The 18,871-nt window shown below is 33.5% G+C and overlaps 1 protein-coding gene and 1 long non-coding RNA gene across 5 annotated transcripts in view; one reads left to right on the top strand and one right to left on the bottom strand.

Moving 5' to 3' along the window:
- LOC108004441 (neuronal acetylcholine receptor subunit alpha-7) overlaps nt 1-18,871 on the bottom strand; it is a 219,789-nt gene that overhangs the window by 135,348 nt on the left and 65,570 nt on the right. For 2 of the 3 annotated variants that reach the window (XM_017067359.3, XM_017067360.3), the window contains exon 2: nt 4,894-5,036. The exons of the other annotated variant lie outside the window; for it this stretch is intronic. In XM_017067359.3, coding sequence (XP_016922848.1) covers nt 4,894-5,036 — 143 coding nt within the window. The remainder of the gene's footprint in view (nt 1-4,893; nt 5,037-18,871) is intronic. 3 annotated transcript variants of the gene reach the window in all.
- LOC133667330 (uncharacterized) overlaps nt 1-18,871 on the top strand; it is a 147,516-nt gene that overhangs the window by 69,468 nt on the left and 59,177 nt on the right. The gene's annotated exons all lie outside the window — the stretch shown is intronic.

Genomic DNA, 18,871 nt, shown 5'->3' with positions numbered 1-18,871 from the left:
CTAGTGAAGCTTTGAAACTTGGCTAATCTTCGGACTAAGTATTGTCCTATCGCAGAAAGGGAAACTCGCGTTCCTTCGACAACAAGGCGTTTACTGGCGTGTTATCGCGCGTTACGAACATTCGATGTATATTTTATGCGCTTGATTAACCGATTTTCATTTTTGTCCCTGCAATTATAAATAAATAAAAAAGAAGAAGAAATTATAAATCGGTTTTACAAATCGGTACAAAAGAGAAGAGTTGGATCATAAATTATCTTCTCGAATAAAAGTTGAACTAGTTGTTTTTGTTATTTTGTTATAGTATCGCGAATAAATTCAATCGCATTTGTTACGTGAGAGAAGAAGAAAAAAGAGAACTCGGTTAAACCCGGTTTAAAATCTCGAAGATTAAAGAGCAAAGATCAAAGAAAGAAAGAAACCAATTCGACCGGCCGTGCATCGAAAGGTGAAGTTCGGGGAGGAGAATAATTTTCTGGAGCAATTAAAAAACGGGAAAACGAGCCTTATGGTGTATCGCGCTCCCTTTCTTCTCGTTCGTCGGGGAATAAAGAAGAAAAAAAAAAAAAAAGAAAAATCTCGAGTCGAATCCCGGTCGCGATTGTAATGGCCCTATGGAGAAAGGTCACGAGGAGGAGGAGGAGGAAACAAAAGCGACGGCCACGCTGTCGGACACGATAAACGGAGGGGGGAGGAGGAACAATGCGCGGGCCATATTTAGCCGTTCCACGTTATTTAGGGGTCGGTACGCGCCATTTGTATTCCCGTGCACACGCGTGCGCTTCGAAAATTCGCGATATTGCCTTTCGACCTCCATCACCTCCCCCTCCCAGAAGGAGGAGGACGCCTCGTTTCCGCGTTACCACGGTTCACGGAAATGAAAAGTTTCCTGGATCGCGGTGGACACCCGTTAAATATCGCGCACGACCCTCCAGGAGGGGATGAAAGTGGATCGTTTTCACGGAACGAGGGGGAGGAGGAGGATCGAGTGCCGAAATTACCGGTGCTTGACGATTCGACGCGAACGTTGCGTGGATGTATTTATTTAGAAGTATTTGGAGTGATGATAATCGTCGCCGAGATCATTGAAATGGATATTTCGAGGATATATTCGAGCGAATGAATTTGTTGATCGGGCAGAAAACGTAATCGCGATTATTAAATAATCGTTTCGATCAACGAATAAGAAAGGAATCGAAACTTGATTCTAATCTGTAATCACCAACCTTGGAACAAGTTGGTTATTTATTTTCGGTGTAATTCGCTTTTAATACAACTCGGATTTCAAACGCTTTATCCGATAATTTTTCGTGCGTTTGTCATTGTAGCGTGATATGACGGATGGTATATCGTGTAAAATAAAAATCCTTTTTTTATTAAATTTGTCTGAAATGCTTAAATTTTGTTTTTTGGAAGTATGGATGACGCATCTTTTCAGTCATCGATCTAATACATTTCAGAATATACGTAATATACAAATTTTCGCTATTCTGCAATAAAATTTGATAATACTTATTAATCCGATTAAACTTTTACCCCCTCGTTATTACATCATATCAACGCTATTGATCTATATTACTTATAGTTATAACGCATTATATACTAATTTCTCTAATCTATTAGTTTCCCAAGTCCGTGTATACAATTCTGCAGCGCTTCGATATAGTTGCTCTATTAATATATTAACCGGATACGTCTAAACTCGTCGTAAACTACTCGACGTTTTGATACTTTAGAGAACCATCAACTGGATGAGGTGGAACATCGAAACCGAGAGCTTGATTTTCAGGAATAATCGATGCGATCAACGACGAAATTCTCGGATAAAACATTATTGTACTTTAGAAATTACAGCGAAGCTTAAATAAAACTATTATTTCAATATGCGAAATAAATGTTAAATAATTTTAAAGATGAATCTCTTCTGTTATGCTATTTAATTTTTCAAACACTTTCATAACTACTGTATATATATATATACAGAACATAAAATATTTAATATTTTTCTCTCTTTTGTTTCAAATACGCGTATCACGGAGTCGGAAAAGTACGATAAAAATTCACCAAGCGAGCCAATTAGACGCGCCTCGCAATAATTAGCTCGGAAAATTGATTTTCTCCGTGATATCGGCCGCGTTTTAAGGGTTATAACCATGCGCCGGTTATAGCAAAATCTACAAAGCAATTACATGGTACACGCCTGAAATAGAACGACGAATCTGGGCACAATAGACGACACTGTTAATCCAGCTTCTAATTACACATAAAACCGGCAGTTCTCCGCCATGCTGTCTGTACCGAAATTTCCCCGAAGCTTCTGCTAGTCCTTTCTAATGATGCTCGAAACATTATCTCTATCCTTATATATTCTCCCCTATTCTCTAAAGCGTTGTTCTTTCTCCTAAGATATCTTCGCCGTTGAGTTAATCAGGTGGATAGAGAACAATTATTATCCTCGAATTCCTTTGCTTTCTCCTTATTCCTCGAAGGGGCGAGGGAAAAATTCTACCGTTACTTGTTCGACGAAGAAAATCGAAAGTGAAGCAATAACATCCAGCTCGATTAATCGGATGCAACCGTTCCGAGAGCTCGATGGAAAATCGAATTGGGCAAACTAACAGGGCCTTCGTTCGATAATTTACAAGGATTAACCCGGTGAAACTGGCGGCGCATCTAAACGATGATTGATGAGGGCGTAAGTGCGTCCCGTGTTGTTCCACCGAGTGTGCCGCCAATGAACACTTCCGTTCCGTCAATTTCGTCACACATACACACACGCTTCCCTCTCCACCCGCTACAACAAGCGTAATATCCGTAATATCACCGATTGGTCTTTGTTCCTTTTTAACGTCACTCGTCCTTTCGTGCATTGGAAATCGAGGGATGCATGTTCGAAAGCCGCGTATACAGGCCTATTCTTTTTCTCTCTCACTTTTTTCCCTCTGTGCACGCGTTTATCGAAGCTCCGGTTTCGTTTGGAAAAAAGGACGCGATACGTTTCTAATTACGAGTCGAGAGCCGCGTTTGGGTACATCGATCTTTGGCCATTGACACGCGACGATTTTTTCCTTTTTTCTTTCTTTCCACGTGCTTTTATTATTATTCTTTTTTCTCGTTAGTTTCTAGCGATATCCTCTCCTGTTTGGATTTAGAGGAAATGGAAAGGGATTTTTTAACCCCTTCGAGATTAATGGTGTGAAGCAGTGTTGTTAACGATTTTTTGTTTAATTTGGAAGAATTTTTTCCACTTTTAAAGGATCGATTCTGGAAGGCAAAAATATGAGAAGATTATTCATTGAGTTATGAGAACAAATGAAGTGTTACGTTAGATGGGGAAAAAGATAAAGATAAAGGAAGAAAATGTCATCTTACGAAACAGAAGTATAAATTCATTAATATTATAATGATCGTAATATTGCATTCGTATCCTCTTCGTAATTTCGTAATTTAGTTAGATTATTCGATCGTTTTTTGGAAATGGAAAATTATAGAATCTTTTTTATCAAATGCACAAAAAACGATTTAAGCTTAAAATTGTTAAATTTTTCCCGATATGAAATATATTTGCTTATTTCATTTTGTTTTTCACATTTATCGAGATGTCCTACTCATATATATTTCGTATTTAATTATATTTGCTCTACGATCAGAAACAATTTGAAAAATTTTGGACGATGATATTATGGAATGCATAGAGCCAAACGTTTTTTCAAAAAAGAAAACATTAACTAATAATGTAAGAAAATGTTCATTAACTCTTATATATGTTTTCAACATCTCGAGTAATTTTGTTTATAAATACGTGATCATCGTTTGATTATATTTTTATTATGTACAATAATATTTTTAATATTATATATCGCATCATTAAGATTTGAAATATTTTTAGGTTATGTTCTGGATTGTAATTGTAATTGTAGCAGTTGCGTTATGGCAACTATTTTCAATTAGAAAATTTCAATTAGAATTAATTCAATCAAAATGGAACATAATCTATTCTTTAATATCGATTAAATTTCAAAACGAAAATTTGGTTGTCGTCGTAAGATTATCACGCCTTGATAGCCATCTTTATCCGAACATAACCTAAATTTACCTCGAACCTCGAAAACCGTACGATCGTACATATAATCGTAAAAAAAACGTTTGTACACAAATCTCTAAAACTAAAAATATGATTATATATACTTTTCCAAAGAAAATTACTCAAAGCATTGATCTTGACATACGTTTTAGATTAATCGAAATCTACGATATGTTGTAATAATACTCGTGGACAATTTTTAAAAAAATCGATACGCAAAAATATCGATCAAATTTAGATAAGACATGCAAGCAATTGCTTTATTAAAATTAAATTGCTCGTAAACAATCATTTTCGCGTATCAATATTTTACATTCGCCTCTTCAATCGCCTCTCGAAAAAATCGTCCACAAATATACCAAAAAAAGAAAGAAAAAAACAGCCTATAAATGTAATAAACCTAATCAGTTAATCTAAAGTAGTACCTTCGTTTCAATTACAAAACTCATGCAGGGTATATAATAATCCTTAATCATTACTCATTAAACAAAATTACGGTAAAGGTAGAAAAACATGCAGATAGGAGTGTCAAGAAAACTGATCGTGCTACTCGAAAGCAGAAAGCAAATGCAAAAAGGACGTTCTGTCTATTGCAACTCACTTAACTCGCACCTCGATAAAAAACGAAACCCAAATGTTTGGGGGTCTCATCACACGTTTTACATCTTTCTCATAGATAGCCTCTATTGGTATAACATGTGTGCGGTGTGCGTGTTACGTTAGAGAGAAGGTCTTTTTTTTTTCTTTTTTCTTTTTTTTTTTTTTTTCTGTACAGAGGAAAGTTTTTAAGTGGCTGTTTGAAAACTTACAACGTCGATTATTTGCATTAGTGTAAGGCCAAAGCTCAACACGAGGGGCTCGGACTCATTGCCAACCGGACGCTCCAGCACGTTGTATGTATCCAGCAGGTCGTTTAGCAGCCGTTTCTCGTGAGAACCGCCGTTTACCAGCCCTGACCAATTATCATTTTTTCAGTCAACTTTGTGCATACCACGAATTTCAACCACTTTGAGCAACCCTCGACTAGCCTCGTCGACTTCTCGAGTCCTTCCGCGGTCCACGCTTCCACTCTTTCAAAAGAATACCAAGTTCTCCCTTTGTTCGAAATTCGCGAAAGAGAAGACGGAATTTTTTTTTTCTTTTCTCTTTTTTTTCTTTTTTTTATATGCAAGAAGAGAAGAGGGATCGATTCGATTCCGAAAATTTTTGCTTCGAAGATTAGATTTCATCATAGTGATGTTGTATTCGGTTTTTGGTTTTTTTGGAATTGAATGTGTGATTCAGAATTTTGTAGAGAGAATTTTTGCTTGTTTCATATATAAATATACGTGGAACACGGAATGTTAGTCAGCGTGGTTCAAAGTGTGCATGTTCAGAAGTACATAGGCCCCTTTTAACAAGAATGTAGACTATCGTTATTACGTTCGAAATAATGGAGCGTTATTTAGAATAGATCTTGTTATAGAGTATAAATATCAAATACATTCTTGCTAAAAAGGCTGAGAGTAATTGTCTCCAAGATATATCCGTGAGTTTTTCGCACGCTTGCATGGATAAATTCTACCTGTGAATCATAGAAAGGATCAATTGATTCGTCCTTCCGCTCGAAAAATTATTATAAATTCCTCCTTGAACGCATCGCGTCAATCCTAAATATAAACAATGATCACATGTATCAAAAAAAAAAAAAAGAAAAGAAAAAGAAAAGGAAAAAATGGAGAAAGGAATAGAATTAAAAATAATCAAGAAAAATTGAAAATCCATGTGGCGTGGAAATTCGAATATCACAGAAGCTATAATTTACCTTTTTTTCTTTTACCTATTATCATCGACTGGCCCTCGTCCTATCGACGTCGTATCGCTTCGTTATCGACGGAAAGAAACAAAAGAAAAGGAAAAAAATAACGACGTCTTGAAGAACGTTTGTCTTCTTTCGATTTATCCCCGAGCACCTCTCTCTCTCTCTCTCTCTGTTCAGTCGCTTTTAGGAGTCACCCCACGGTGAAGTTGTGGACTACTTTTAGCGAATATACAACTTCGTAATCTCTCTCTCTCTCTCACCATCGCCCCTTTGTTCCTCTCTCAATCCCCTTGCACTTTTGTCTCTCTTTCTCCTGTTCGTCCTGTTGCAAGAGAAACTGTTCGATATCATGTCCTGTGAGACGAGTCGTAGTAAGGAGTTGCTGAATCAACTCTAGTCGCCTCTATAATATTGCCTTCCTTCGATGCAAAAGTTTTGTTAAAAAAAAAAGAAAAAAAATTCGATCACTATTTCGTAGAAAAGAATTCGAAGAAGAAAGAAACGGGGGGAATTTTTCTTTAACAATATCTCGATCGGATTTTTTTTATTTTCGTAATCTCAAAAGAGAAAATTGTCGAGCATACGTAAATTTCAAATCTTGTTTGTTATTCGAGAATTGAAAATTAATTTTTCAATTAATTCTTTTTCTTAATTATTAATCTATAAATGTGAATTTTGTGACTTATGATTCTTGTTATTAATACTCGTTAATAATTACTTAATTACGAAAATTTGAAAATATGTATAGAGAATTTTCAAGAGTTTAATTATTTTTTAAATTGCCCCGTTTTTCGTAATTTTATTTACTATCAAAGGGTTAAAGAATTTACTCTCTATTATGTTTCCTTTTTTCAAAAATCTCGTTAATTATACTTTATTTAAATTTCGATAAACCGACGCAGAAAGAAGAAGAAGAAGAAGAATGGTAAATTTCAAAGGTAAAAAAAAATTCACTTTAAAACCATTTTTCCTTAAAATTGCGTTTTCAAGTTTTACTCAGAAATGCCGCTAAATTCTCACAAACTGCCTCTTCCTCTCAACTCATTCCAAATCTCAATCTAGACCCAATCTACACTAAACTCTCGGCCAACTCTCGGCGTCAACGAATTTCCTCCCTCGTTTCTGAAAATACACACACGTATGCATCCAAAATTCCCTTTTCAATCTCGCAACATGGATAAATTCAAATTTGTAAAGAAGAGAAAAAAAGGAACCCTTCGAAAGAAAAACGAAATATATGTGTATATATAAATACGAATAACAAGAACAAATAAATAATTTAGCGCAGAATATTCGAGTCCAATGTATATTATAATATCATCACGATATTTAATTCGAAAATTAGAACGAAGCGATGTATCTTCGATTATGACATCTTTGCATCTCAAGCCCTTTCGGAAGCAATTCGAATCGCGAGAATTCCATTCCCGCGAGGGAAAATTCCGCGTATCACCGATACGTCGTCGCATTTGGCACGCTACAAACGTTATCGTTAGCATCCACGTTCGCAATCACAATGTGGAACGATCTGGCATTGGGAGAGCCAGTCGCACGCATATTCGTGTCGCGATATGTGAAATATTGGAATGGAAAGGAGAAGTCGGTAAATTTCGAAATTTTCCACGCCTCGACTCGTGGAAAAATTTGATTGTTTCTGATAAATATCTTTTTTTCTCGATGTATATAAAGATTACTCTGTATCGAGTATTACTTTCTCGAGGAAATCGAGTTTGAAAATTGATCGAATAGAAATGGATCATTGGGATGTTATTGTATGCGGAAATAAATTCGAAATTAACTTTTTTGAGAAGATTTAAAGATTTAAATATTCCTCGAATGACTTGATTAAATTATTGATTACTTTTTTTAAAAGAAAAACTTGAATAAAAAAATATATTTATTTTTAGAGCGATTTATTGACAATAGAAAATTTATTTACAAATTTTTGATTTTTATGAAAATGAAGCCTGGAATGGAAAAATGTTATTCTTTCTTGAACTATCTCTTGTATAATTAACAGATCCTCTGTTATTATATATATATATTTTTACAATAAAAAAAGAAAATACTCGTTCGAATAATTATTTTCCAACAATAAGAATAAATTGTGATTTGATGTTATTATTTACATTTTACGTTATACGGCAGTATAACAAAACTTTTTAACTTTCAAATAATAAATTTATATAAATTCATGTAAACAGAGAGCACACAATGGATCACGAGGTAATGGAAAAGAAAGAATAACCGTTTATTTGCAAATATACGAAGGAAAAATAAATATTTCTCTTTGCGTTCTTTTCATAATGGACACACTTGGTCTTTTTTTCCGGCAGTACAAACAAGATACAACGAAACATTTGCCGTTCATTGTTTCGAGAGGACGTGCTCGGTAATTGGATTCACGAATGCGAATTGAATATGTAAATCTGGTTAAAGAGGAAAAGCTTGCTTTCGAGAGTTTCGAGAGATTGTTCGAGAAGATGTCTCTAGATTTTGCAAATCGACGATACTTCTTCCTAGGTTAAGAAAAATACGCCTTGTTCTTTTGTAAATTCATTTACTCCTTCTTTTTCTTTTTTTTTTTTTTTTAATTTTGACTGTATTTTAAAAGTTCCAATATCACTTTCAGACAAATATGGATCCAGCGCATCACATTCAATCTTTTTCCTTAATATCTTCTTCTATTTTTCTTTCAAATCTTTCAAAATTTGCAAATTTTTTAATTTCGATCAACGAAACGCAGCAGTTATTTTCTATTTCGACGAATTTTTCTAATTTTATATTCGGGCGTAATTATCGTGGAATGGAATGGAAATTTGATATATTTTTTTTTTCTTTCACACTATGAGAAGTGAGAAATATAGAAGATGTTAATGATGGCATACGAATGATGCCATGGTTCCTGCATTTCTCTGAGAAGAGAGAGAGAGAGAGAGAGAGAAAAGAAAAAGAAAGAAAGAAGAAGGAAGAAAAAAATGCCATTATCGGAATCGAACCATTTTCACGCCGATAATTTTACCGCAGAATGAAGTCCGTTCTCAGTGAATGCGCCGTTCCACTGGACGAAACAATAGGGTGCAATCGACCCATTTTCATTAACACGATCATATTTCATAAGACGCATTTCATAAATGCGGCATTAGTAAACAGGAAATGAACGGCAGACAAATTTTTTTTTTCCTTGACTATATGTAGAGCAGAAAATCAGATCGTTTTAAAATTAATTAAAAACCATTTTTTTCGAACGATTTTTCAAACTATTAGGGGGAAAAGAATATATTTATATATAAAAAGAATGAATACTTTTGTAGAAATTATTATTTACAGAATATCGAAAAAATTTTCGAAATATGGAAAACATTCTGTTTTAGATTTATTTCAAAGTTAGAAATTCTTTCTTTTATATTACATCATAATTTTACAAACACCCTGTATATAAGCAATTTCTCAATTAACATAAACGCTTTATGTTAATTTATCTCGTTAAAAGTTTTTTATTACCTGAAATCTACTTTATTTGTCGGAATGTAAATCACAGTATTATTATTTCTATAATTCATATTTTATCAAAAGAATAATCACTATATCAGCACAGCAGTGAAAACGAAACAGTGATTTTATCGTACCCCATCGACACTTTCTTCGATCTTTTCCCCATCCATTTCGAAACTTTCGAATCCGTCGAGCTTTCGATCGAAAGTTGCATTGCGAGAAATTATGACGTCCGTCGTCCCGTTTTGCCAAACAAAATGTTCGTGTAGGCTCGATTAATGGAGAGGTTTAACTCCCCGGATAGAAGGTTGAGGAACTCGTACACGCGACTTGGTTCGCGCACGGTGCGAGATTTATGGCCTCGCGGGGATCGAAGAGGGCCTTTATCTCGTGAAAAGGATCAGGAGGAGGAGTAGTAACCTTATGAACGAAGAACGAAAAGACGTGGAAAGGAATCGCTGACGCGTTCGAGGTGATTTTCAAGATTTTGCTCGCCCGTCCCCGTCATTTCTTTATCACGTGCCAGAGAATTATTTCGAAAGTTTCCTTTCTCCTCCGAGAAAATGCGAGATTTTAATCGACAACATTAGCGAACGACGCCACGATTTATGGCGCTTATGCTTTCCGTTGAATTGGCGATTTTGGATCTTCTTCTTCTATTTCTCCATCGTTTTTTCTTCTTCATCTATTTATTTCTTTCCGAGATTATCATTATCTGTATCGATGAATTATCCCTCGAATTACAATTAAGACTTATTATTACAATATTCTCATTTTGTTTAAAACGAATTGACGAATATTCTCAAAGTTGATGATAAAAGTTACACGATTTTTCCTTTTTTTTTTTTAAACGAGACTGATGGATCGGTTGATACATAATAATATAGCACAGGGAACAAACCCCTCCCCACTCTCCCCGTTACAAATTGTACAATAATTTTCACGGTGAGTGAAAAATCGCGGTGCTTTATACGCGCGCGTCCACGTTCTTCTTCTGTTCGGTTAACTTGCGAGGGCGGCCGTGATTTTTCTTCACAACACGCCCCGTGAATTCTCGCGCCCGCGAGGATTTGAGTTATGAGGCCAACCGGGACGTAACATTCCATATTTTTTCGCCAGGGGGGAGGGGGCGTAAATAAAGATCAACCTGGAAAGTTGCTGCCCTGCTCTAAGCAGGGGAAGAGAGATGGATTCTGTGATGGTTCAACGTATTTGGCGATGCGCGAGAGAATTTATTGTGGTTTTTATATTTATATAAATATATACAATTTATTATATATCCTGAAACGTTAAAATTTTACGCGTTGGTGATTGGCGTCCGCTCTCGATCGTGTAAAGTTGGTTTTATTAAACGCCGTTTGTGGAAATTTTTGAGAATTTTGTGGAAGGGATTATGTTGTATTGAAAAATGAAATGTTGAAATGTTATTTAGTAGTTATAATAATTTTTTGTTTGTAATATTGTATTTACGTGGTAATGCATTTAAAATTTATATTAATAAAATTTCACTCAAATGTCGAGAGCAAACTGGAGAGGAAGACAAAAGAAAAGCCTGAATAAAACTGGGAATTGCTTATTATGAATTCATTATGATCTGCTCGGAAGAAAATTTATTTTAATTTAGAGGAAGTAAAAAATTTGTAATAAGATTCGATATTTATTGATTTTCTTTTTATTTGTTTATAACAATTCTGAGAAATTGAAATCGAGAAACAAAAAGAATGTTTTATACTTTGTCTTTAATGATTACTTAATTTGAAGAAAATGTTAAAACTATTCAAAGATGAATTTTGAAAAAAGAGACAAATTACTTTTTCTATCATTTTATTTAAAATAATTGTACGAATAAATATCGATAATAGTATGTACATCATACTTGAATTAAATATACAATTTTCCACATCTAGTTCTCAAAGTATCTCTCAAAAGATTTAACAGAATCTATCTTCTTTGAACTGTTCTTGTGCTTGTGAACAGAATAAGAACGTTTTCTTTTCTTATTATCATCGTCTGATAATATTTCTGCGAAGGATAGTTCTCTCAGAAATAAATGCGAACACATTATGTCAAACGATAGCTATTATGAGTCAGAGAAATATTGTTCTTGTATCTGATCTTGCATAAGGAGAATATAAACACTCTTTACCCGAGCAAAATACATTTTTCGAATTTGAAAAGATAATATTAATTGTTTGCCTTATTGGAAAAGGTTGGCTATAAAAAAAATATTATTTAATTTCATATACGAATCGATCAAAATAAAATTGTTGAAGAGACGAACATTTCAAAATTGTCGATATTTTGGATACTTTAAATAGCTTTCAAAATTTGTACCAGATTTCTATCAATTAAAAAAAGGATTAATAAACTTTTAAATTGAAAAATATGTTATAAAATTTATTTTCCAACGAAGCTAATAATTTTTTATTAAATTCATTTTCATAATATCAAATTTTTCTAATTGTATCCGCTAAGTCGTACGAAATTTGAATGTAAACTGGAACTTAATTAATTGATAAATAAATGTTAGAGTAAATACAATGTAAAAGTATTTTTTTTGGAACATTCTTTTACGAAAAGTATTAATTTTTAATTAAAATTATCGAAAAATGAACTTTTAAATTCGCCAAAGTGCAACATAATGTTTCGATTGTACAATTGCGGAACAACTGTAATGTTTTAAATTGTGTGAAATAAAAAGCTACGTCATTATAACGCCTCCAGAATTGTGTTCATCCCTGTTAAAAATTTCAAGGATCGTAAAGGATGTAGAGTAGGTTAACAAGCTGTAAAGACAATAGATGCTAATTGAAACTTTCCAGTCCATATAATTTTAACCGATATATACGTTCTTTAATTATATCTCGATACTTGTGCATTCAATGTTTATTATCCATTGTAATTGTGCGAAACGAAATTTATAAATACGTGATTATTATAAAAATATTAACGATAACGTTAACTTTGCGATCCAAATTTCCACACATTCGATAGAAAAATAATTTTCCGAGATTTCCACAGAGATAATTATTTTTTGTTTTGGACAAATATATCTGGGAAATTAAAATTAAAATTGAAATCAGTTAAATGATTCTTCTTGTGTAATTATTTTTTATCTTTATTATTTATTTTATTATTTTTTTATACTTTGTTATTCTATACTTTGTTTAATCTCGTTCGTTAAAATTGCGTTTCTTTAATTGAGAAATAAGCTTAATACAATTTCTTTTTTTAGCAAATCTCTTCGATATCGCAAATTGGAATTCACGATAAACTGAATTTTTCCAAGGATAGGGCAATCGTTGGATCGATAATATCTCTATATCACGATGATTTATCGATACGAGTTCGCGAAAGGGTAAAAACATTTGAACGAAAATTAATTTCCCATAACTCGTTCAAAAGGATATTGACCGATCCGAGATAAAAGCAATTTCGAGCAATGTTATTAAGAAGAGTGGTAAATGATATAAGAGCTACAAGATTTTTAGTGATAAAATATACATATATCTTTTCATTCCGACATTAAAATTTCTTTCCCTTCGCGAAAGAAAATCGAATAAAAATTAATTCCCGAAAACGCAAGACATAATATCCCCTCCCCTTTTCTATTTTCTCGCGTGGGCACGCTTGGGATAGAATTGTTTGAAACCTCGTTGGAAAGATTTTTTCCTCTTTTTTTTCGACCAGAGGCCGATTAAAAATTTTTCAAGCCTTTGAACATACGTAGCACCGGTTAATACCCACACAGCAGAGAGGCCGACTCTTCCACGGTACAACAGGCCGAGAGTGGTAATATTTCATGTCCGGTTGGACACAAAGTAACGATCCATGGAAACGAGCGGTTCTGTAAGGTTACGTGTCCCGATAGCAGCCAGCCTATCAGAATTGCGAGGAGGGAGAGGGCGACGATTTCCGCAGAGATCGGTTCCCAACCCCCTCTCTGGCCAATTTAAGATCGGTTTCACCCCTTCGAGAATTTTCCAACGATATGACAGGGGTGGCCAGAGGGAGCGGTTTTCTGCGGGAATTCAGCCGGAAATGTGTTGGACTGTGTCGCCAACTTCCGTTGCGAGAATTTTGTTACCTTCGTGTAAGAAGAAGAATTTCAACGCGACGAATTTGAAAAAATTAAAAACAGAAAAATTATTTCTGTTTTTGTGTACGAATTTCGTTCCACGAAATGATCGAAATTAATATTAATGGTTTTTACAAGCATGCAAATAGGTAGGTTCGGATGGAAATGGCAGCTTAGTCTCCTTGAATTAAAATTAACGATAATAATATCTTATATTTAACACGTTTTCCTTTGCAATTAGTAAACTGGCTTCGCCGGGTTAAACGCAGGAACCGTTGCTTCTTTATTTCAATTAATCCGTAATTGTAAACAACTGGTTATGAGCAATTTTCTCGTTAAATCGTGCCTCCTATTTACCATAAAATTCCCTCCTTCCTTTAAAAAGTTCAATTTTTAAATTTACCTGTATTTCATAAATCATTGTCACCGAATGAAAAATTAGAGGAAAGATCTCTATCGGTCAGAAATAAAAATTCGCTTTTCTGACTGTTTGAATTTCTGCCGAAATTACGGATTTGTTTATTAAACCGCGCAGAGGAAAAATTAATCGACCGTATTATCGCGTTTTTGTTATTTCGCCACCGGTATATATAACACGCTAATTGAACACGGCGCAAACAGTTTTCGCGACAGGAACGGAACCGACCTGACGGAACCGTTTATTCACGCCAGTTTGCCACGTGTTAAACGTGGCAACCTTGTCACGCAACGTCACGGTACCTCGTCACTGCTTCCCGACTGCTGGCCGTAATTGTGCACCGGATTTGGACGAGAAGTTATTTTTGACGAGTGAAGCAAAATGATTTTTAATATCGGACTAAAAGAAACTTACAATTCAAGGATATTTTTTTTTTAAATGCCTCGACGAAATTCGGTAAAATCTTGTTACTTCTTTGTCAAGCAGTTGTTTTTAATTGCTTAATTGTTGTTAATTAGTTAAATAATTTATAAAAAAGAATGATTGGTGATCGACGCCGAGAGAATCCGAAATTTAATAATCTCTATTAAACACATCGCTCAAAAGCTTGTGTATTTACCGTATCAACGAGCAACCGTCAGTTTCCTAGGCCAACAATTTACCGTTTCAATTAACTCTATAATTACAAATCACCGTTCTTGACGTACGAATCGCCGAGGCAAGAACACAACGCCCCCTTCCACTTCGTTGTTTGAACTTGATGGCCGAAATTCGCTCCCGCGTCAACCCTCTCCACCAACTCGAAATTCTTCCATCGAAATCGTGATTTCCGATCGCTCGTCATTCATCGATCCAAGGATTTATCGATAATTGATTTTATGGGTTTAAGCTTCGATAAGGTAAACTGTACACTGTTCGCCCAAATTTTAATCGCTCAAATTTTTGCCAAACTTAAAAATAATAAGAAAATTTTTAAAAAAACAGAATCTTATTCCATTCCCTCATTTGCAATTATATTTTTTAAATTTTCCAATCGTGGGTCATTCCTCTTCCGAAAATCAAATGCATTAATTTGAGTTTTAAGATCAGTCCATTATTCTGAGATTCGTTAAAAATGTTCAGTATTCATAAATTTCAGAATTTCTTCTTCTGAACTTCCACGCTATTTGCATTCGTGAATAACAAATGTCGCACAATTTCGAAATCCAGTCAACAACTCAGCATTTGGCATATACCCTGTGGGTTTCTTCACACGTTTACCCAACTTGCTCTCCACTCTGGAGAAGTAACGCGCTGAAGAGCAGTGATGGAAGATAAGAATTATCGAATGAATCGATACGATTGCAAAGTGCATATATAGATATATTTCTTAATCTAAAATAAAAGATAAATATCACGTAACGATAATCGAGTATTTTTCGTTCAAAAATGAGACTTTTCTCATATTTCAAAAAAAAAAGTTACATCGTTGACTCACTAACCATGAATAATGGACTCGTGCTGTTCTCAAATTCATACGCCAGCTTCGTTTGCAGGATGGATAAAAGAGAAAATGAGAATAATTTTAAAAAAATTACGTAAGTGAGATAAACGTAGCCAGTTTCCTATCTCATTGCAAAATTGGATCGGACGAGAAAAAGTTGAATTTCGAAAATTCGGTTTATTAAAGGATAATATTGGTTGATTATCAGTGTATCCAACGTGTTCGTCGTTCGAGATTAGATTCCTGGGGGAAAATACAAATCAGCACGAAATTCGAAATTGGAATGATATTTGAATTCCGTATATATTGCAGAATTTAAAATTCTGAGAGAAAAGAGGCGATACAAAAAAAGTGGATTGAGAAATTGAAGAAAAGGAAGAGAAGAAAGAATAAAAATTGATTGCATGGTAATATTATAACGAGAACAGGTCATTTAAGTTTAATAAATAATCTTATTAATTGAGATGAAAAAAAAAATATATTAACATATTGCGTATAGATTATGATTAAATTTTAATGAAAATTTACATGTGTAATTTTTGATTTTGATGTGCAAATGTTATAACTTTTTAGCATAATTCTACAACAAAATTTCAAGTTACAAAATTTATCATTCCGTTGCGAAAAGAGTTTCGAAGCAAAGTTGCAAAATAAGGAAAGATGCTCAAACTTTGGTTGATTTTATTTCCTCAAAGAAATTTGCTCTATATACAATTACAACTGTGCATAAACTTTCATTAAAATCAAAATTTCTGAAATTTTCTTGCAAGAAAATGAAAATAAAATTTATTAAAATACTTATTAAAATATCAAGCAACAATATAATATCACCTAAGAATTAACAGATAAAATTGTTAATATACAATAAGTTCTCCTCAAAAAGATATTTACACGGAATTCAAATAATTGAAAAAGTTGGATGCACCACGGTAAATCAATTTACTCGTGACTTCGAAGAAGCATTAACGCTAACCCAATATACTGGATAAATATAAATGTCAATTAAAATTGTAACTTCTTGTTTAAAAGCTTCCCCCAACATCTTATCGTACAAAGTAAGAATTAGTAGTGTCAAGGGGAATAAAGAAAGATATATATATATACGTGTACCATTCGAGAAAACGAATCGTGGAAACCGTGAATGTGCCGCAAAGTGTTCTCTAGGACGCCTTTAAAGTGATTACAAGGCCGCAAAACTCGTTACGGGAGGAGTTGCAGCGTGAAAACCGCACTCCAAAGAAAGAAATTGATTTAAAACTTCTGTTACTCTTGGTATATAGCAAGCCACGATGGCTAGTTGTCTGCGACGTACTTTGCGGAATGTAAGCTCAATTAAGGAACAGGTGAAAGAACTCGATTACTTCTCCGACCAACGTCTAAAAGAATCTTTCTGGCCAAGTCGTTTCATCGAATATCGCTCACGATTTAACCTAACCTAATCTAATCTAATCTAATCTAATGTAAGTTGGTTCGTTTATTTTCAAAAGCTGCAAAAAATTTCATTTTCCAGTCCCAATTCAAGGAGATTTTGGATATCTTGGATATCTTGACTGGACCAACGATCGTCTAACGAATGTTTATGCAAATTTGAGTATTTATGAAATGGAAATTTGAAATAGAGATTCGTTTTAAGTTTTAAGTTGTATTTTGAATAATTTATATCTGTTTTTACATCCGTAGATTTTCCTAACTGATCTGAATAATAGAGAAATAATTCAGAGTGAATTTTTACAAGATTTTACAAGATGTATATAAAGAATATATTTATATTTCGTTCATATAATAAAATTGAATTTTCTCAATTAATTTTATTTGTTATTTCGATATTGATCAATTATAATGTCTTTGGGAACGCCATTTTTTCTAAAAACACGTGATCGACACGAAAAAAAAATTAATTTATGGCTTAATTTTCATCTAATTAGCAGATTAATTGTCTATAACATTTCATATTTTACGTAATAATTTTTTCACTGAAAAATCATTATAGAATATCACTAATTTTTATTCATATAAAACATATTATAAAAGTATCCATTGTCCTTTTATTCCTTTGTGAAAGATTGAATTCTTTTCGAGAATTTCAAACGTGGCATCGGTTGCTAATTGCATCCAATTCTCCTTTGGAAATTGTGCGCGGAAGATATCGGTCTAACGACATTTCCATGAAGAATAATGCTCGTGCGTGATGTTGTTATAGCGTGTAATATCGCGAATCAGATGAATCCTTTGTTAAGAACTCACGAAAGCTTTGCTCTTTCTGGTCAAATCGATTACAATGTATAATTAGATTACCGCGGTAAAATTCTTTTCCCTTCCCTAATCTTTCATCTCAAATTTCCATCTCTGTGAAAATTCAATCAGCCATAAATTATCCGTCACCATCTATTTTCCTGTGGTGTAAATATGAAAAGATCCTTTGAACCGTTTCACGAATGGATATCTCTATAGATATTCCTGTCGAAATCGATGTTTCTCGTTTTCATAGAATGTATCTTGTTCGAATGTTGTTTACATAGATATTTATTTTTCTACCCTATGGAAAATATTTTTTTCTCTACAAATACTACACAAATTGAATTGTACACCAACCACAAGTTTTTTTTTTTTTTCGATAAAACGAAATTCTTTAATTTAATTTATAATCGATAAATTTTAAAGCATTTTGATAATTCCATCAATTTTTAAGTGTTATTTTTGGATCGAAAAATGAATATGTATCAGGAATCGTATATTATCACTCTTACATTAAATAATGCTAAATAAAATCTAAGAATTTAAGAATTTAAGAATTTAAGATATGGACGAACTTTTTAAAGTTTTTATTATTTCTTTGAAGTTGTTGTTGATTTTACATAAAATTTATTCATATTCTAATTAAAATGTTGGAAATCAGCCTTGCTGCGATTTTATTCTTTTTAATCTACTCGGTTATTATGTTGAATAAAGTAAATTTTGTGGAATAAAATTAAATTATGTAAATAATTCGTTCAAAAATCTATGATTATGAGAAGTTGTTAAATAATAACATCGAAATTTAATTTTTTCCTTGAAAAAGAATTCTTTTTTTTTTTCTTTTACTGCAAAATTCCAGTGTTACCTCGACCCAATATTTGTCGCTTTGAAATAAATTCTCCAAAATTTTCCGCGCGATATATTTATCAGAAACGTCAAAACGAAAATATGAAAACGAAATATGGAGAGAAAATTTTTTCCAAAATAAAAAGTTTCTTACGCGGTAGAATATATTCGTCTTGTAACAAATAGCAAATAGATGTCGTCGTGTTTATCGTAAACTTGAGGAACGTAGAATGACGTGACCGTGTTATCTTGAACACATCCAATGCCATGCTCTCTCTCATGGGAGCGGGAAGAATTTTCGCCAAGGCATCACGTAGATCTCTTGAAATCTGCAGGATATTTCAAAGTTTGCCAACCTGTATTTCACCTTTTCATTCGGTAATGATATATTGAAAACGGAAAGGAGTTCTGAATATTAAAGTAGCTCGGCA

The sequence above is a fragment of the Apis cerana genome, linkage group LG14 (assembly GCF_029169275.1).
Source record: "Apis cerana isolate GH-2021 linkage group LG14, AcerK_1.0, whole genome shotgun sequence".
NCBI lineage: Eukaryota > Metazoa > Arthropoda > Insecta > Hymenoptera > Apidae > Apis > Apis cerana.
Note: the sequence above shows the minus strand (reverse complement) of the source record. Positions and strands in the feature narration are given on the sequence as shown.